This window comes from Anomaloglossus baeobatrachus, chromosome 5, assembly GCF_048569485.1.
Source record: "Anomaloglossus baeobatrachus isolate aAnoBae1 chromosome 5, aAnoBae1.hap1, whole genome shotgun sequence".
NCBI classification, from domain to species: Eukaryota; Metazoa; Chordata; class Amphibia; order Anura; family Aromobatidae; genus Anomaloglossus; species Anomaloglossus baeobatrachus.
This window is the reverse complement of record NC_134357.1, coordinates 296,447,445-296,468,663: the sequence shown is the minus strand read 5'-3', so window position 1 is coordinate 296,468,663 and position 21,219 is coordinate 296,447,445. Positions and strand designations below refer to the sequence as shown.

Sequence of the window (21,219 nt, the reverse complement as noted above, 5' to 3'; positions counted from 1 at the left end):
GACTTGAGAACCAAAACTGTTAAAAAAAAAAAATTTCTTTGTCGCTCCATTGGGAGACCCAGACAATTGACAATTGGGTGTATAGCTTCTGCCTCTGGAGGCCACACAAAGTAATTACACTTTAAAAAGTGTAACCCCTCCCCTCTGCTATACACCCTCCCGTGCATCACGGGCCCCTCAGTTTTTTGCTTTGTGTTAAAGGAGTCACACATTCACGCAAGCTCCACGTTTTAGTCAGCAGCAGCTGCTGACTTTATCGGATGGAAGAAAAGAGGGCCCCTATGGGGCCCCCGGCATGCTCCCTTCTCACCCCACTCAGGTCGGCGGTGTTGTTAAGGTTGAGGTACCCATTGCGGGTACACAGGCTGGAGCCACATGCCGCTTTCCTTCCCCATCCCTTAGGGGCTCTGGGGAAGTGGGATCCTATCCGGTCATCCAGACACTGGGACCGGTCTCCCTCCGCAGCCCCTGGGGGAATCTGCCGGACAGGAGACGGAGTATCGTCAGGGACATGGCCCTGCATCCACAGGTACTCTGTGTCCCCGTTGGGACGGCGCATAAAGCACCTTGGGCCCAGACGCTGCAACGACTGCGGCGTGGGTATGGGTCCGGGACTACCGCGCCGACCGTGCACTGCCGGCCGGCCGCGGTTTTAACTTTAGTCCCCGGCTTTTGCGGCCTAGTATAGTATTCTCCCGCCCCCAGGCCTGCCAGTCAGGGAAAAGGGCGGGACGGTCGGTATGACGCCGACAGTGAGGGCTGGAGTACACTGAGCTGTCCTCCGCCCCCCTCACTACTCACGCTGGGGCACCAGATTCCCGCACTTTTGTGACTACGCCCACGCCTCCCTCCTCCTCTGAGAACGCCGTCAGCCATTTTTTCAGCACATTCTGCGGTGGAGAACTTCTGGCTGCAGCTGAGGGAGACCCGGGGCAGGGAATCTGGTGGCCACACAGAGCGGTTGGTTAGCCACACCGGTCTGCCGGTGCTGGACCCCCCAGAGTGCCGAACTGTATATATGTGTATACATTTGCTGGTTCGGCTGTACTGTTAACTTGAGGCTATATATATCCCTAAGTGATCACGGTGATCCCTTACTTATCTCTTGGAGGACAACAACATGTCGTCCGCAAAGAGCAAGGGTACCAAGGCACAGGCTTATTTTGCAACCTGTACCTCATGTGCGGCTATGCTACCTGCAGGTTCCACCTACCCTCATTGTGTGCAATGCTCGGCCCCTGTGACACTCACTCAGCCGGAGCCTCAGGCACTGGTGGAACCCCCGGCTCAGGTAGGGACACCGGTTCCCACTGTCCAGGTGACAGGGACAGAGTTTGCAGTTTTGGCTGACAAACTGTCTGAGTCGCTTTCACAGTCCATGGCTCAGTCTATGGACAAATGGTCTGCTAAGATACTAGAAGCCTTGCAGTCCAGACCAACAACACAGATGCAGGGCACTGTGCGTTCTTCGTCCCCAGGTCCCCCTCAGTTGGCGCAGCAATCTGCTCCTGAGGTGACACATAGGTCCCACGGTGAGGACTCCGACTCGGACCGCAGTCCCAGACCGGTGAAGCGGGCTCGCTGGGGACCTTCCTCCACTTCACGCTGCTCAGGGTCTCAGCATGAGGACTCTCTAGAGGATGAAGAGGAAGGCGCAGCTCAGGGCTCAGACCCTGACGGTGCTCTCAATCTAGATACACCTGAAGGGGACGCCATAGTAAATGACCTTATAGCGTCCATCAACCAGGTGCTAGAAATTTCTCCTCCAACTCCAACTGTAGAGGAGGCGGCTTCACAGCAGGAGAAACACCAGTTTCGGTTTCCCAAACGTACACGGAGTGCCTTTTTCGATCACTCTAATTTCAGGGATGCTGTCCAGAAGCACAGAGCATACCCGGACAAGCGTTTTACTAAGCGCCTTAATGACACACGTTATCCCTTCCCCCCGGAAGTAGTGAAGGGTTGGGCTCAGTGTCCAAAAGTGGATCCTCCAGTCTCTAGGCTGGCGGCCAGATCTGTGGTTTCAGTGGCAGATGGCTCATCGCTCAAGGATGCCACTGACAGGCAGATAGAGCTCATGATGAAATCCATCTATGAAGCCATAGGAGCATCTTTTGCTCCGGCATTCGCGGCAGTGTGGGCGCTCCAAGCTATCTCAGCTTGTCTGTCTGAGATTACTGCGGTCACACGCACCGCTACTCCGCAGGTTGTGTCTCTGACTTCTCAGGCGTCGGCTTTTTCGTCCTACGCCATGAACGCCGTCCTGGACTCGGTGAGCCGTTCAGCGGTAGCATCCGCCAATTCGATGGCAGTCCGCAGAGCCATGTGGCTACGTGAATGGAAGGCAGACTCTGCCTCCAAGAAATTCTTAACCGGTTTGCCATTTTCTGGCGACCGTTTGTTTGGCGAGCAATTGGACGAAATTATTAAACAATCCAAGGGAAAGGACTCGTCCTTACCCCAGTCTAAACAAAACAAACCTCAACAGCGAAAGTTTCAATCGAGGTTTCAGTCCTTTCGGCCTTCGGCCAAGTCACATTCCTCCACGTCAAACAGGTCGGAGAAGGGCCAGAAGAACCCTTCTGCATGGCGGTCTAAGTCACGGACTAAAAAGACCGCCGGAGGCACCGCCACCAAGGCTTCCTCTTCATGACTCTCGGCCTCCCCAAACCGCATCCTCGGTCGGTGGCAGGCTCTCCCGCTTTTGCGACGCCTGGGGGCCACATGTCCAAGACCGATGGGTGAGAGACATTCTGTCTCACGGTTACAGGATAGAGTTCAGCTCTCGTCCTCCAACTCGTTTCTTCACAACATCTCCGCCCCCAGAGCGAGCCGCTGCACTTTTTCAGGCGGTGAATGCTTTGAAGGCAGAAGGAGTGGTGATTCCCGTTCCCCTTCAGGAACATGGTCACGGCTTCTACTCCAACTTGTTCGTGGTGCCAAAAAAGGACGGATCTTTCCGTCCCGTTCTAGACCTCAAACTGCTCAACAAGCATGTCAGCACCAGAAGGTTTCGGATGGAATCTCTCCGCTCGGTCATCGCCTCAATGTCACAAGGAGACTTCCTAGCATCAATAGACATCAAGGATGCTTATCTCCATGTGCCGATCGCACCCGAACATCAACGCTTCTTGCGTTTCGCCGTTGGGGACGAACACCTTCAGTTCGTGGCACTGCCTTTCGGCTTGGCGACAGCCCCACGGGTCTTCACCAAGATCATGGCAACAGTGGTGGCGGTCCTACACTCTCAGGGCCACTCGGTGATCCCTTACTTAGACGATCTCCTAGTCAAGGCACCCTCCTGGGTGGCTTGCCAGCACAGCCTGACCATTGCCCTGGAGACTCTCCAGAGGTTCGGGTGGATCATCAATTTCCCAAAGTCAAAATTGACACCGACCCAATCCCTGACTTATCTCGGGATGGAGTTTCATACTCTGTCAGCGATAGTGAAGCTTCCGCTGGACAAACAGCGTTCACTACAGACAAGGCTCCAATCTCTTCTTCGGGGTCAGTCACACTCTTTGAGACGCCTTATGCACTTCCTAGGGAAGATGGTGGCAGCAATGGAAGCAGTTCCCTTTGCGCAGTTTCATCTGCGTCCACTTCAGTGGGACATTCTCCGCAAATGGGACAAGAGGTCGACGTCCCTAGACAGGACGTCCCTGTCAAGAGCAGCCAAAACCTCCCTTCAGTGGTGGCTTCTTCCCACTTCTTTGTCGAAGGGAAAATCCTTCCTGCCCCCATCCTGGGCTGTGGTCACGACAGACGCGAGCCTGTCAGGGTGGGGAGCGGTCTTCCTCCACCACAGGGCTCAGGGAACCTGGACTCCGACGGAGTCCTCCCTGCAGATCAATGTTCTGGAGATAAGGGCAGTGTATCTAGCCCTACAGGCGTTCCAGCGGTGGCTGGAGGGCAGACAGATCCGAATACAATCAGACAACGCCACGGCGGTCGCATACATCAACCACCAGGGCGGCACACGCAGTCGTCAAGCATTCCAAGAAGTTCGGCGGATTCTGCTGTGGGCTGAAGCCACAGCCTCCACCATCTCCGCAGTTCACATCCCGGGCGTAGAAAACTGGGAAACAGACTTTCTCAGTCGCCAGGGCATGGACGCAGGGGAATGGTCTCTTCACCCGGACGTGTTTCAAGAGATCTGTTGCCGCTGGGGAACGCCGGACGTCGATCTAATGGCGTCTCGGCACAACAACAAAGTCCCGGAATTCATGGCACGGTCTCAGGATCACAGGGCGCTGGCGGCAGATGCGTTAGTTCAGGACTGGTCGCAGTTTCGACTACCCTATGTATTTCCCCCTCTGGCACTACTGCCCAGAGTGTTACGCAAGATCAGGTCCAACTGCAGCCGCGCCATCCTCGTCGCTCCAGACTGGCCGAGGAGGTCGTGGTACCCGGATCTGTGGCACCTCACGGTGGGGCAACCGTGGGCACTCCCAGACCGACCAGACTTGCTGTCTCAAGGGCCATTTTTCCATCTGAATTCTGCGGCCCTCAACCTGACTGTGTGGCCATTGAATCTTGGCTCCTAGCGTCATCAGGGTTATCTCAAGATGTCATTGCCACCATGAGACAGGCCAGGAAATCAACGTCCGCCAAGATCTACCACAGGACTTGGAAGATCTTCTTAGCCTGGTGCTCGGATAGGGGTTTTGCTCCCTGGCCGTTTGTATTGCCCACTTTTCTTTCCTTTCTTCAATCAGGATTGGACAAGGGTTTGTCTCTTGCCTCTCTCAAGGGACAAGTGTCGGCGCTTTCAGTGTTTTTTCAAAAGCGTCTAGCCAGACTCTCGCAGGTCCGCACGTTCCTGCAGGGAGTTTGCCACATAGTCCCACCTTACAAGCGTCCGCTAGAACCCTGGGATCTTAACAAGGTGCTGACGGCTCTCCAGAAGCCACCTTTCGAGCCGATGCGGGAGATCTCTCTATCTCGCCTTTCACAGAAAGTGGCCTTCCTAGTGGCAGTCACTTCACTTAGGAGAGTGTCTGAGCTAGCAGCGCTGTCATGCAAAGTCCCCTTCCTGGTTTTTCACCAGGATAAGGTGGTCCTGCGTCCGGTCCCGGAATTTCTCCCCAAGGTGGTATCCCCTTTTAATCTCAATCAGGATATCTCCTTGCCTTCTTTTTGCCCTCATCCAGTTCACCAATGTGAAAAGGATTTGCACTTGTTAGACCTCGTGAGAGCACTCAGAATCTACATTTCTCGCACGGCGCCCCTGCGCCGTTCGGAAGCGCTCTTTGTCCTTGTCGCTGGCCAGCGTAAGGGGTCTCAGGCTTCCAAGTCAACCTTGGCTAGGTGGATCAAGGAACCGATTCTTGAAGCCTACCGTTCATCGGGGCTTCAGATTCCTTCAGAGCTTAAAGCCCATTCTACCAGGGCCGTAGGCGCGTCCTGGGCTTTGCGGCACCAGGCTACGGCTCAGCAGGTGTGTCAGGCGGCTACCTGGTCGAGTCTGCACACCTTCACAAAACACTATCAGGTGCATGCCTATGCTTCGGCAGAGGCTAGCCTAGGTAGGCGAGTCCTTCAGGCGGCAATTACCCACCTGTAAGAGGGGGCCGGTTTCCGGCTCTTTTTATCGAGGTATTCTGTTACCCACCCAGGGATTGCTTTTGGACATCCCAATTGTCTGGGTCTCCCAATGGAGCGACAAAGAAGAAGGGAATTTTGTTTACTTACCGTAAATTCCTTTTCTTCTAGCTCCTATTGGGAGACCCAGCACCCGCCCCTGTTCCCTTCGGGCTGTTGTTCTTTTGTGTACACATGTTGTTCATGTTCAATTGTTCTTTTGGTTAATGGTTCAGTTCTCCGAACATCCTTCGGATTGAATTTACCTTAGACCAATTTATAAGTTTCCTCCTTCCTGCTTTGGCACCAAAACTGAGGGGCCCGTGATGCATGGGAGGGTGTATAGCAGAGGGGAGGGGTTACACTTTTTAAAGTGTAATTACTTTGTGTGGCCTCCAGAGGCAGAAGCTATACACCCAATTGTCAATTGTCTGGGTCTCCCAATAGGAGCTAGAAGAAAAGGAATTTACGGTAAGTAAACAAAATTCCCTTCATTAACAATCTCAAGGTTACAAGTCCATCTCCAGAGATCTTGATGTTCCTTTGTCCACAGTGCGCAATATAATCAAGAAGTTTAGAACGCATGGCACTGTAGCTAATCTCCCTGGACATAAATGGCAGAGAAAAATTGATGAAAGGTTGCAAAGCAGTCTAGTCTGAATGGTGGATCAGCAGCCCCAATCAAGTTCCAAAGAAATTCAAGCTGCCCTGCAGACGCAGGGTGCATAAGTGTCGGTGTGAACTATCCATCTACATTTGTAAGAAATTAATTGCTATGGCAGGAAACAAAGGAGGACCGCACTACTGAATTTCCCGTTGAGAGGTGTAAGAAGCTTGTTGATGGTTATAGGAAGCGAATGTTTGCATTTATTTATTCCAAAGAGTGCGCAGCCCATTTTTGGAATTTTGTGTGAAATTCTTTCCAACTTGTCTTATTTATTCTGCTCTTTTTGTTTATTTATTTATTTGTTTGTTTGGTTCTAATACACACAAAGGAAATAAACGTGTAATTGCAATCATTTTCTAGGAGAAATACTTCCTTTTCTGGAACAATTTCAAGGGTGCCAACACTTTCAGCCATGGCTTAGTGATTCTGTCCTTGTGTGCCCACGTTTATTTGTGATCACAAAGGGCACAGAATCAGTGTAGCACACCACTGCACTAGGTATCCTTTTATAATGTGGAAATTTAGAATAACTTCTAAAGTGTACAACTAGCTAAATTGTGTATAAAGAAATTTAAGTGGCATAAATGAAAGACATTACATATGTAAGACACCAGGCCCGTGATTCCACAATAAATTTACTTGTGCTCTTTGGGTAGCTTGTACAAAAGTTCATAAAGTAAACGGTCTTGGGACTTTGTCACTGTTGGGGACAGTAAATAATGCCCTTTTTATTTTTTGGGTACAATCCTCATAATATACTTTTTTCAATAAACCAATACCCCCTCTTCTACCCTAGAGCACCATGAACGGATCACAACCGTAGACCACCACAGTCAGTGACATTGCCCCTTCCAAATCTTTAGATCGCCAGTTTTAATTTTAATATATAATAGATATATATAATCTCTAATTTTTATTTATTTTTTTTACTATTGTCCAAACTTGGGTACATCCTATAGTCTGAAAAATATGGGTATAGCTCTTAGAAATGTTTTACATTTGTTTCCTTTTTGTCAGAAGCCTTCTAATACTGTGTCAATCTTGTTACAGAATCTCTTCTTTGTGACGATCTTCAGTCTACGTCATCTGTGTCAAGCCCTACACAGTCCGGACCGATCATGTATATGCCATCTGCGGCAGGAGACTCTGTCCCTGTGAGCCCATCTAGTCCACATGCACCAGACTTCAGCAGTGTATGTCTTTTTGTTCTCCATGTGCCACAATGGCATTTTCTGTGTGTAGGAAAATTCATGCCTAACTTTGCTGCAGATAGTAATTTGTCTTTATTATTTCTCGTTACTTTGGACTTGCTCTCTATGTTGAAAGTTGATTGTAAGCTGATCACTGGATATTCTACTTTTGGAGCCTACCGTGATGAGCTGTAAACTGGGGCGATCACACATGGGCATTTGCTTGAATAGGAGCTGAAGTATAATACCAAGCAGTGACCACTATAGTAGACAGATCTGTGCTGTTCCAGCTCCATTCACGGTTTACACCTGACCAGTGATGGGTGGACTCAGACTGTAAGGGGTACTTTGAACACTACGACATCGCAAGCCGATGCTTGCGATACCGAGCGCGATAGTCCCTGCCCCCGTCGCAGCAGCGATATCCTGTGATAGCTGCCATAGCGAACATTATCGCTACGGCAGCGCCACACACACTCACCTGCCCTGCGACGTCGCTCGACACGGCAGGCGGCCAATAGGGGCGGAGATGAGCGGGACGTAAACATCCCGTCCACCTCCGTCCTTCCGCATAACCGGTGTGAGCCGCGGTGATGCAGGTAAGCTGATGTTCCTCGCTCCTGCAGCTTCTCACACAGCGATGTGTGCTGCCGCAAGGGAACGAGGAACAACATCGTACCGTCGCTGCAGCGAAATTATGAAAATGTCGGACACTACACCGATGATACGATTACGACTTTTTTTTGCGCACGTTAATCGTATCAAAAAGGATTTACACACTGCGATATCGACAGCGACGACGGATGTGTGTCACTTTCGATTTGACCCCACCGACATCGCAGCTGCGATGTCGTAGTGTGCAAAGTACCCCTAAAAGTCCAGATTCGCGCGGGTTGCCTAGTACCTATGCACCGATCCCAAGCCCGAAGTTCTCAGGGAACTCCGGGTAATTTGAAAAAAATAAAACAGGTGCATTATACTTAAGCCTTCGAGTGGTTGTAACACTACCTCCAGTGCCGCTCATTAACCTGAAGAATATGCACTGCTTCCCCCCCCACCCCCAACCACCGGCAGTCCCGGCGTCTGTGATTGGTTCCAGACTGCGCCCTCATCCTGTGTGACAGCATGTCTGACTGCTTGCAATTAGATGTTGTGTGTGTCCTTATTGTGCTATAAAAATTGGCGTAGAGTCCCCCCATGCAGTTCCCAGCCATGTAATTTTATCTTGGCTGTATATCAAAATACAAAAGACTGGATGTGTTTTATTTAAAAAAATAAATAAATAAATAATAAAAAAAAAAGTTCGGCTCCTCTAAGAATACATTTTATGGTGCATTTTTCTTTTTCGCTCCTAATTGGGAGACCCAGACAGTGGGGTGTATAGCTACTGCCTCTGGAGGCCGCACAAAGAACTACACTTAAAAGTGTAAGGCCCCTCCCCTTCTGGCTATACACCCTCCCGTAGGAGTACGGATTCCTCAGTTTTAGCTTTGTGCGCAAGGAGGTCAGACACGCACGCATAGCTCCATTGTTTTTAGTCAGCAGCAGCTGCTGACTATGTCGGATGGAAGAAAAGAGGACACATACAGTGTCCCCAGCATGCTCCCTTCTCACCCCACTTATGTCGGAGGTGTTTGTAAGGTTGAGGTACCCATTGCGGGTACGGCGGCAGGAGCCCACATGCTGATTCCTTCCCCATCCCTTTTTACAGGGCTCTGGGTGAAGTGGGATTTACCGGTCTCCAGGCACTGAGACCGGGCTCCATCTACAGCCCCTGGAGAAGATGCTGGATGGAGCGGAGTACGTCAGGGACATGGCCCTGCTTCCTTAAGGTACTCTGTGTCCCCGTGCATTTGGCGCTCACACCGCAGCATGCTGGGTGTTGTAGTGCGCCGGGGGACGTCAGCGCTGCGGCGCCTGTGCCATGGCCTCATTCAGCTTAGCTGAAGCAGGCACACTTATGGGATCGGCCGCGCCGGCCGCTGGGGCTGCGGCACGGCTGGCACTTGTAGTGCGCCGGGGACTTCAGCGCGGCCTGCGCTTTTACGGCGGCCGCGCTGATAACTACAGTCCCCGGCTTTTTGCGGCCTGTTTCCGTTCGTTCCCGCCCCCGGACCTGCCAGTCAGGAGAGGGGCGGGACGCTGCCCACGTCTAGGACTCGGTCGCGCCGGCCGCTGGAATAGCGGCGCGGCTGGCACTTGTAGTGCGCCGGGGACTTCAGCGCGGCCCGCGCTTTTACGGCGGCCGCGCTGATAACTCGAGTCCCCGGCTTTTGCGGCCTGCTTTCGTTCGTTCCCGCCCCCAGACCTGCCAGTCAGGAGAGGGGCGGGACGCTGGCCAGTGCATCAGCGCTGAGGGCTGGAGTCGTTTTTACATACTCCAGCCCTCACAGTCAGCACAGAGGGGACACTGTTCCCGCACTTTTGTTTGGGAACTCCCACGGACCGCCCCTCTCCACACAAGCCGGCAGCCATTCTTGCCAGACACGCTGCGCTGCAGAGGGGAGCCGGGGAGACCCAGACAAGGCATTCTGCAGCCTCTTACCCGCTGTTCAGCGGGCGGTAAGCAGCCCTCAGGGCTCACCCCCTCTTGTGCTCGTAGTATTCTTAGTATTTTGTTGCTACAAATACTTTGTACTGCATAGCGCTGGTCGCCCTTTTGGCTATAGACTCTCTCACATGCAGAGAGCCAGCAGCATGTCGCCCGTAAAACGCAAGGGTGCCAAAGCACAGACATTATATGCTTCCTGCACCGCATGTGGGACTTTTCTACCGGCAGGCTCCACGGACCCCCATTGTGTGCAGTGCTCGGCCCCTGCGGCGCTTGCACAGTCGGGACCTCTGCTGGACGTGTCCCAGGGTGTACCACCTGTGAATGCTGTCCAGGTGACAGGAACTGAGTTTGCAGCTTTTGCTGACAGAATGTCTCTCACTATGTCACAAATTCTTGACACATTGCGAGCTAGGCCTGTACTTCAGACCACGGACACTGTGCAATCATTGCCCCCTGGTCCCCCTCAGCTCCTAGCTCCGGGACGGGCATCTACACCTCAGGGTGAAGACTCTGACTCGGACGATGGCCCCGGGCAGCCTAAGCGGGCTCGTTATGACGGGCCTTCACATTCATCTCAATGGTCTGGATCCCAGCGGGATGAATCTATGGGTGATGAGGCGGACGTAACTGATCAGGATTCTGATCCTGGGACCGCTCTCAATCTAGATACACCAGATGGTGACGCCATAGTTAATGATCTTATATTTAACATCAATAAGATGTTGAATATTTCCCCACCAGCTCCTCCTGTAGAGGAGTCAGCTTCGCAGCACGAGAGAATCCATTTCAGATACCCTAAGCGTACATTAAGCACTTTTCTGGACCACGCTGACTTCAGAGACGCAATCCAGAAACCCCACGCTTATCCTGAAAGGCGTTTTCCTAAACGACTTAAAGATACACGCTACCCTTTTCCCTCTGAAGTGGTCAAGGGTTGGACCCAGTGTCCAAAAGTGGATCCTCCAATTTCCAGGCTTGCAGCTAGATCCTTGGTTGCTGTTGAAGATGGAGCGGCACTTAAAGATGCCACTGACAGGCAGATGGAGCTCTGGCTGAAATCCATCTATGAAGCGATTGGAGCGTCATTAGCGCCTTCTTTTGCGGCCGTATGGGCACTCCAAGCTATCACGGCCGGGCTTGCGCGAGTCGACTCAGTCACACGTGCATTTGCCCCGCAGGTAGCACCATTGACCTCGCAAATGGCGGCATTCGCGTCGTACGCGATTAATGCTGTTCTGGACGCTACAAGCCGCACGGCAGTGGCGTCAGCCAACTCAGTTGTTTTGCGTAGGGCTCTGTGGTTGAGACATTGGAAAGCAGATTCTCATTCCAAGAAGTGCTTAACCAATTTGCCTTTTTCTCGTGACCGATTGTTTGGAGAGCGTTTGGATGAAATCATCAAACACTCCAAGGGTAAGGACTCTTCCTTACCGCAACACAGACAAAACAAGCCCCAACAGAGGAGGGGTCAGTCTGGTTATCGGTCCTTTCGAGGACAGGGCAGGTCCCAATTCGCCTCGTCAAAAAAGACTCAAAAGGACCAGAGACGTTCAAATCCTTGGAGGTCTCAGTCACGCCCAAAAAGACCAGCCGGAGGAACCGTTGCCAAAACGACGTCCTCCTGACTTGCGGTCTCCGATACCCACGCCCGCGGTCGGTGGGAGGCTGTCCCACTTTGGCGACATTTGGCTAGCAAGCGTCAAAGACCGTTGGGTGAGAGATATTCTATCTCACGGGTACAGGATAGAGTTCAGTTCTCGTCCGCCAACTCGTTTCTTCCGAACTTCTCCACCACCAGACCGAGCCGATGCTCTGTGGCAGGCGGTGGCCGCTCTAAAGGCGGAAGGAGTGGTGACCTCCGTCCCTCTTCAGGAACAGGGTCACGGTTTTTACTCCAATCTGTTTGTGGTCCCAAAAAAGGACGGATCGTATCGTCCCGTCCTGGATCTGAAGTTGCTCAACAGACACGTAAAAGTCAGGAGGTTCCGGATGGAATCCCTACGCTCCGTCATAGCCTCAATGTCTCAGGGGGATTTTCTAGCATCAATAGACATCAAAGATGCGTATCTCCACGTGCCGATTGCACCAGAGCATCAGCGTTTCCTACGTTTCGTCATACACGACGAGCACCTACAGTTCGTAGCGTTACCCTTCGGTCTGGCAACAGCCCCCCGGGTCTTCACCAAAGTCATGGCAGCAGTAGTAGCTGTTCTGCACTCGCAGGGTCACTCGGTCATCCCGTATCTAGACGACCTGCTTATAAAGGCATCCTCTCAAGAAGCATGCCAACACAGTCTGGAGGTGGCGCTAGACACTCTCCAGACTTTCGGGTGGATTATCAACTTTCCAAAGTCTCATCTAACCCCGACCCAATCTCTGACTTATCTTGGCATGGAGTTTCATACTCTATCAGCGATAGTGAGGCTTCCACTGGACAAGCAGTGCTCGCTACGGACTGGAGTGCAATCTCTCCTTCAGAGCCAGGCGCACTCACTGAGGCGCCTCATGCATTTCCTAGGAAAGATGGTAGCAGCAATGGAGGCAGTCCCGTTCGCGCAGTTTCATCTGCGCCCTCTCCAATGGGACATTCTGCGCCAATGGGATGGGAGATCGACGTCCCTCGACAGGACGGTCTCCCTCTCTCAGACTGCCAAGGACTCTCTCCGTTGGTGGCTTCTCCCCAACTCATTGTCACAGGGAAAGTCGTTCCTTCCCCCGTCCTGGGCAGTGGTCACGACAGATGCGAGCCTATCAGGGTGGGGAGCGGTGTTTCTCCACCACAGGGCTCAGGGGACGTGGACTCAGGAAGAGTCCACCTTGCAGATCAATGTTCTGGAAATCAGAGCAATCTATCTTGCTCTGCGAGCCTTCCAACAATGGCTGGAAGGCAAGCAGATTCGGATTCAGTCGGACAACTCCACAGCGGTGGCGTACATCAACCACCAAGGGGGAACACGCAGTCGCCAAGCTTTTCAAGAAGTCCAGCGGATTTTGACGTGGGTGGAAAGCAGAGCGTCCACCATATCTGCAGTTCACATCCCAGGCGTGGAAAACTGGGAAGCGGACTTTCTCAGTCGCCAGGGCATGGACGCAGGAGAATGGTCCCTTCACCCGGACGTGTTTCAACAGATCTGTTGCCGCTGGGGGTCGCCGGACGTCGATCTGATGGCGTCACGGCACAACAACAAGGTCCCAGTCTTCATGGCACGGTCTCACGATCACCGAGCGCTGGCGGCAGACGCATTGGTTCAGGATTGGTCGCAATTCCGACTCCCCTATGTGTTCCCACCTCTAGCATTGTTACCCAGAGTTCTCCGGAAAATCAAGTCCGACTGCCAGCGAGCCATACTCGTCGCTCCAAATTGGCCAAGAAGGTCGTGGTACCCGGATCTGTGGCATCTCACGGTAGGCCAGCCGTGGGCACTACCAGACCGTCCAGATCTGCTGTCTCAAGGGCCGTTTTTCCATCAGAATTCTGCGGCCCTGAACCTGACTGTGTGGCCATTGAGTCCTGGATCCTAGCGGCCTCAGGTTTATCTCAGGGAGTTGTTGCCACAATGAGACAGGCTAGAAAACCATCCTCAGCTAAGATCTATCACAGAACGTGGAAGATATTCTTAGCGTGGTGCTTGGCTCAAGGGTTTTCTCCCTGGCCATTTGCATTGCCAATTTTTCTTTCCTTCCTGCAGTCTGGGTTGGAAAAAGGTTTGTCCCTTAGCTCGCTTAAGGGTCAAGTCTCCGCGTTATCCGTATTCTTTCAGAAGCGCTTGGCACAGCTTTCTAAAGTACGCACGTTTCTCCAAGGAGTTTGTCATATCGTTCCTCCTTACAGACGGCCATTGGAACCCTGGGATCTGAACAAGGTTCTCCTTGCTCTTCAAAAGCCGCCTTTCGAGCCCTTGAAAGAGGTTCCCCTTTCTCGGCTTTCACAAAAGGTAGTTTTTCTTGTAGCGGTCACATCTCTTCGAAGAGTGTCCGAGCTGGCGGCGTTATCTTGCAAATCTCCCTTCCTGGTGTTTCACCAAGACAAGGTAGTACTGCGTCCAATTCCAGAGTTTTCTCCCAAGGTGGTTTCTTCCTTTCATCTCAATCAGGATATCACTTTGCCATCTTTGTGTCCGCATCCAGTTCACCAATTTGAAAAGGGTTTACATCTGTTGGACCTGGTGAGAGCACTCAGGATTTACATTTCTCGCACGGCGCCTCTACGCCGTTCGGATGCGCTCTTTGTCCTAGTCGCTGGTCAGCATAAGGGATCGCAAGCTTCCAAATCCACCCTGGCGCGGTGGATCAAGGAACCAATTCTTCACACATACCGTTCTGCTGGGCTTCAGATTCCATCTGGACTGAAGGCCCATTCTACCAGAGCCGTTGGTGCGTCCTGGGCGTTGAGGCATCAGGCTACGGCTCAGCAAGTGTGCCAGGCGGCTACCTGGTCGAGTCTGCACACGTTTACCAAACACTATCAAGTGCATACCTACGCTTCGGCAGACGCCAGCCTAGGTAGACGGGTCCTTCAGGCGGCGGTGGCCCACCTGTAGGAAGAGGCTGTATGACAGCCCGTTCATGTGGTATCTTTTTACCCACCCAGGGACTGCTTTTGGACGTCCCACTGTCTGGGTCTCCCAATTAGGAGCGAAAAAGAAGAAGGGAATTTTGTTTACTTACCGTAAATTCCTTTTCTTCTAGCTCCAATTGGGAGACCCAGCACCCGCCCTATTTGTTTTTAGGGTTTCGTTTTTTTCGGGTGCACATGTTGTTCACGTTGTTTCTTAAGTTCTCCGATCTAGTTATCGGATTGAATTTGTTTTTGAAACTGTTATTGGCTTTCCTCCTTCTTGCTTTGGTACTAAAACTGAGGAATCCGTACTCCTACGGGAGGGTGTATAGCCAGAAGGGGAGGGGCCTTACACTTTTAAGTGTAGTTCTTTGTGCGGCCTCCAGAGGCAGTAGCTATACACCCCACTGTCTGGGTCTCCCAATTGGAGCTAGAAGAAAAGGAATTTACGGTAAGTAAACAAAATTCCCTTCTTTCCTGATACCCTTGTGAAAAAAGCTACCTGGTTGAAATAACAGTTTTGTGGTTTAAAAATGCATTTTTCTTCGGCGCTCCATTGGGAGACCCAGACGATTGGGTGTATAGCACTGCCTCCGGAGGCCACACAAAGCAATTACACTAAAAAGTGTAAGGCCCCTCCCCTTCTGGCTATACACCCCCAGTGGGATCACTGGCTCACCAGTTTTCTGCTTTGTGCGAAGGAGGTCAGACATCCACGCATAGCTCCACTGTTTAGTCAGCAGTAGCTGCTGACTATATCGGATGGAAGAAAAGAGGGCCCATATGGGGCCCCCAGCATGCTCCCTTCTCACCCCACTTGTGGTTTGTAAGGTTGAGGTACCCATTGCGGGTACGGAGGCTGGAGCCCACATGCTGTTTTTCCTTCCCCATCCCCCTGAAGGGCTCTGAGGAAGTGGGATCTTACCGGCCACCAAGCCCTGAGGCCGGGCTCCATCCACAGACCCATAGAACCTGCTGGATGTGGAGCGGGAGTGCCGTTCAGGGACAAGGCCCTGCAACTTTCAGGTACTCTGTGTCCCCGTATGGCAGGCCACGCACACCCCAGGCTTGCTGGGTGTGCTAGTGCGCCGGGGACTGTAGCGCTGTGCGCTGGGCTTATAGTCCCCGCAGATTACTGGGGGACTTTATGTGTGTGGATCGCCGCGCCGACCGCCCCTGGAGCGGCGGCGCAGCTGCGACTTGTAGTGCGCCGGGGACGCGCCGACCGCGCTTTTACGGCGGCGGCGCTTCTAACTTTAGTCCCCGGCTTTCTGCGGCCTAGCTCCGCTTCGTTAACGCCCCCCACCCTGTCAATCAGGGTAGGGGAGAGACGTTGTTCAATCGGCAGCGCCGAGGGCTGGAGCACGATTTACATGCTCCAGCCCTCTCACTGAGCACAGTAGGACACAGGCTTCGCGCTTTTTCTCTGTGCACGCCCTAGGCCCGCCCCCAGGCTTGCAGCTCCCCAGGACGCCGGCAGCCATTATACACATGCAGTCTGGCTGGAGAACGGACGCAGGCTCTGGGGGACCCAGGCTAGGGGTTTCTGGCGACCACACACCCGCGCTAAGCGGGCGGTAAGCAGCACATACGTGCGGCCCCACTAGTGCCACAGTGTTATATTTTTCGCTGTACCATAGACACTGCTGTGTCTAGATATATTTATATACTGCACTGTAAGGTCGCTTCTTGGCTGTACACCCTATATTGCTTTGAGGAGACAACAGCATGTCATCCGCAAAACGCAAGGGTGCCAAGGCACGGGCTGTATACACTGCTTGTATAGCATGTGGGGCTAATCTACCAGCAGGCTCCAACGACTCTCATTGTGTGCAATGTTCAGTCCCAGTGGCACTTCGTCAGCCAGAGCCTATTGTGGTGGTAGCCCAGGCAGAGGCGCCTGTGAACCCTGCCCCGGTGACGGGGACAGAATTTGCAGTCTTTGCTGATAAAATGTCTGTGACTATGACAAAAATCCTGGAGACCTTGCAGTCCAGGCCAGTTGCTCAGACCATAGACACTGCTGTGTCTATGTTCCCCGGTCCCCCTCAGTTGGAACTAATCCGTACTTCAAGGGGGTCCCAGGCATCACAGGCTGAGGGCTCTGACTCCGATGACAGTCCCAGTCCGCCTAAGCGAGCTCGCTGGGAGAGACCCTCCACGTCATCACGCGGATCAGGGTCTCAGCGAGAAGGGTCCCTATATGAGGGTTCAGAGGTGGGTGATCAGGAGTCTTGTCCTGACGCCGCACTCAATTTGGATACGCCAGATGGTGACGCCATGGTAAATGACCTTATAGCGGCCATCAATAGGCTGTTGGATATTTCTCCCCCAGCCCCTTCTGCAGAGGAGGCAGCTGCACAGCAGGAGAAATTCCATTTTCTGTATCCCAAGCGTAAATTGAGTACTTTTCTGGACCACTCTGACTTCAGAGAATCCATCCAGAAACACAATACTTATCCGGACAAGCGTTTTTCTAAACGCCTTAAGGATACACGTTATCCTTTTCCCCCTGACGTGGTCAAACGCTGGACCCAGTGTCCAAAAGTAGACCCTCCAATATCCAGGCTTGCAGCTAGATCCATAGTTGCAGTGGAGGATGGGGCTTCACTTAAAGATGCCAATGACAGACAGATGGACCTTTGGTTGAAATCTGTCTATGAAGCTATCGGCGCGTCGTTTGCTCCAGCATTCGCGGCCGTGTGGGCGCTCCAAGCTATTTCAGCTGGTCTGGCACAGGTGGACTCTCTCATACGTCCAGCAGTGCCGCAAGTGGCGTCCCTAACTACGCAAATGTCTGCGTTTGCGACCTATGCTATCAATGCGGTACTGGACTCTACGAGCCGTACCTCAATGGCATCCGCCAACTCTGTAGTTTTGCGCAGAGCCTTGTGGTTAAAGGAATGGAAAGCAGATTCTGCTTCTAAAAAATGTTTAACCAGCTTGCCATTATCTGGAGACAGACTGTTTGGTGAGCAATTGGCGGAAATCATTAAACAGTCCAAAGGTAAGGACTCCTCCTTACCCCAGCCCAGATCAAGCAAACCTCCACAGAGGAAGTGGCAGTCAAAGTTTCGGTCCTTTCGAGGCTCGGGCAAGCCCCAATTCTCCTCGTCCAAAGGGACTCAGAAAGAGCAAAGGAGCTCTGATTCCTGGCGGGCTCACTCACGCCCCAAGAAAGCAACCGTAGGTACCGCTTCCAAGGCGGCTGCCTCATGACTTTCGGCCGCCTCCCTCCGCATCCTCGGTCGGTGGCAGGCTCTCCCGCTTTTGCGACATTTGGCTGCCACAGGTCAAAGACCGGTGGGTAACAGACATTTTGTCTCACGGGTACAGGATAGAGTTCAGTACTCGGCCTCCGCCTCGGTTCTTCAGAACTTCCCCACATCCCGACCGAGCAGATGCCCTTCTGCAGGCGGTGAATTCTCTAAGAGCAGAAGGAGTGGTGGTCCCTGTTCCTCTTCAGGAACGAGGTCAAGGTTTTTACTCCAATCTCTTTGTGGTGCCAAAAAAGGACGGCTCATTCCGTCCTGTTCTGGACCTAAAACTGCTCAACAAGCATGTGAACGCCAGGCGGTTCCGGATGGAATCCCTCCGCTCAGTCATTGCCTCAGGAGATTTCCTAGCATCAATAGACATCAAAGATGCTTATCTCCACGTGCCGATTGCTACAGAGCACCAACGTTTTCTACGCTTCGTGATAGGAGACGACCATCTTCAGTTCGTAGCTCTGCCATTTGGTCTGGCGACAGCCCCACGGGTGTTCGCCAAGGTCATGGCGGCAGTGGTAGCAGTCTTGCACTCTCAGGGACACTCTGTGATCCCTTACTTGGACGATCTACTTGTCAAGGCACCCTCTCAGGAGGCATGCCAACTCAGCCTGAATGTTGCACTGGAGACTCTCCAGACGTTCGGGTGGATCATCAACTTCTCAAAGTCAAATCTGTCACCGACCCAATCACTAACGTATCTTGGCATGGAGTTTCATACTCTCTCAGCGATAGTGAAGCTTCCGCTGGACAAGCAGAGGTCACTACAGACTGGGGTGCAGGCTCTCCTTCAAAGTCAGTCGCACTCCTTAAGACGCCTCATGCACTTCCTCGGGAAGATGGTGGCGGCAATGGAAGCGGTTCCGTTTGCGCAGTTTCATCTGCGCCCACTTCAATGGGACATTCTCCGCCAATGGGACGGGAAGTCAACATCCCTGGACAGGAAAGTCTCCCTTTCCCAGACGGCCAAGGACTCTCTGCAGTGGTGGCTTCTTCCCACCTCATTATCACAGGGAAGATCCTTCCTACCACCGTCTTGGGCGGTGGTCACGACAGACGCGAGTCTGTCAGGGTGGGGAGCAGTTTTTCTCCACCACAGGGCTCAGGGTACGTGGACTCAGCAGGAGTCCACCCTTCAGATCAATGTTCTGGAAATCAGAGCAGTGTATCTTGCCCTACTAGCCTTCCAGCAGTGGCTGGAAGGAAGGCAGATCCGAATTCAGTCGGACAACTCCACAGCGGTGGCATACATCAACCACCAAGGGGGGACACGCAGTCGGCAAGCCTTCCAGGAAGTCCGGCGGATTCTGATGTGGGTGGAAGCCACGGCCTCCACCATATCCGCAGTTCACATCCCCGGCGTAGAAAACTGGGAAGCAGACTTCCTCAGTCGCCAGGGCATGGACGCAGGGGAATGGTCCCTTCACCCAGACGTGTTTCAGGAAATCTGTCGCCGATGGGGAAGGCCGGACGTCGACCTCATGGCGTCCCGGCACAACAACAAGGTCCCAACCTTCATGGCACGGTCTCGCGATCAAAGAGCGCTGGCGGCAGACGCCCTAGTGCAAGATTGGTCGCAGTTCCGGCTCCCTTATGTGTTTCCACCTCTGGCACTCTTGCCCAGAGTGCTACGCAAGATCAGATCCGATTGCAGCCGCGTCATACTCGTCGCCCCAGACTGGCCGAGGAGGGCGTGGTATCCGGATCTGTGGCAGCTCACGGTCGGCCAACCGTGGGCACTACCAGACCGACCAGACTTACTGTCCCAAGGGCCGTTTTTCCATCGGAATTCTGCGGCCCTGAACCTGACTGTGTGGCCATTGAGTCCTGGATCCTAGCGTCTTCAGGATTGTCCCAAGGGGTCGTTGCCACCATGAGACAGGCTAGGAAGCCCACGTCCGCTAAGATCTACCACAGAACGTGGAGGATATTCTTATCCTGGTGCTCTGCTCAGGGAGTGTCTCCCTGGCCATTTGCATTGCCTACCTTTCTTTCTTTCCTGCAATCTGGGTTAGAAAAAGGTTTGTCGCTCGGCTCCCTTAAAGGTCAGGTCTCGGCGCTATCCGTCTTTTTTCAGAGGCGTTTGGCACGCCTTCCTAAGGTGCGCACGTTCCTACAGGGGGTTTGCCATATCGTACCCCCGTACAAGCGGCCGTTAGATCCATGGGATCTGAACAGGGTACTAGTTGCCCTCCAGAAGCCGCCCTTCGAGCCTCTGAGGGAGGTTTCACTTTCTAGACTATCACAGAAAGTGGCTTTTCTGGTAGCGATCACATCTCTTCGGAGAGTGTCTGAGCTGGCAGCGCTATCATCCAAGGCTCCCTTCCTGGTCTTCCACCAGGACAAGGTAGTGCTGCGCCCCATTCAGGAGTTTCTCCCGAAGGTGGTATCCTCTTTTCATCTTAATCAGGATATCTCTTTGCCTTCGTTTTGTCCTCATGCAGTTCATCGGTATGAGAAGGATTTACATTTGTTGGATCTGGTGAGAGCACTCAGAATCTACATTTCCCGCACGGCGCCCTTGCGCCGTTCGGATGCACTCTTTGTCCTTGTCGCTGGTAAGCGCAAAGGGTCGCAGGCTTCTAAGGCCACCCTGGCTCGATGGATCAAAGAACCAATTCTTGAAGCCTACCGTTCTGCTGGGCTTCCGGTTCCATCAGGGCTGAAGGCCCATTCTACCAGAGCCGTGGGTGCGTCCTGGGCATTGCGACACCAGGCTACGGCTCAACAGGTGTGCCAGGCAGCTACCTGGTCGAGTCTGCACACTTTCACCAAACATTATCAGGTGCATACCTATGCTTCGGCGGACGCCAGCCTAGGTAGAAGAGTCCTGCAGGCGGCAGTTGCCTCCATATAGGGGAGGGCTGTCTTGCAGCTCTAACATGAGGTATTCTTTACCCACCCAGGGACAGCTTTTGGACGTCCCAATCGTCTGGGTCTCCCAATGGAGCGCCGAAGAAGAAGGGAATTTTGTTACTTACCGTAAATTCCTTTTCTTCTAGCTCCTATTGGGAGACCCAGCACCCGCCCTATTGTCCTTCGGGATTTTTGGTTGTTTTTCGGGTACACATGTTGTTCATGTTGAACGGTTTTCAGTTCTCCGAGGTTACTTCGGAGTGAATTTGTTTAAACCAGTTATTGGCTTTCCTCCTTCTTGCTTTTGCACTAAAACTGGTGAGCCAGTGATCCCACTGGGGGTGTATAGCCAGAAGGGGAGGGGCCTTACACTTTTTAGTGTAATTGCTTTGTGTGGCCTCCGGAGGCAGTGCTATACACCCAATCGTCTGGGTCTCCCAATAGGAGCTAGAAGAAAAGGAATTTACGGTAAGTAACAAAATTCCCTTCTTCATTTTCACACCTCCAGTGTTATAAAATTCTGTGAAGTCCATGGGGGTTCA

General features: G+C 52.8%; 1 protein-coding gene across 1 annotated transcript in view; it reads left to right on the top strand.

The window, feature by feature from the left end:
- The window catches only part of UNK (unk zinc finger), a 134,262-nt gene that overhangs the window by 55,813 nt on the left and 57,230 nt on the right, over positions 1 to 21,219 (top strand). The window contains exon 8 of the mRNA XM_075349610.1: positions 7,301 to 7,443. Coding sequence (XP_075205725.1) covers positions 7,301 to 7,443 — 143 coding nt within the window. The remainder of the gene's footprint in view (positions 1 to 7,300; positions 7,444 to 21,219) is intronic.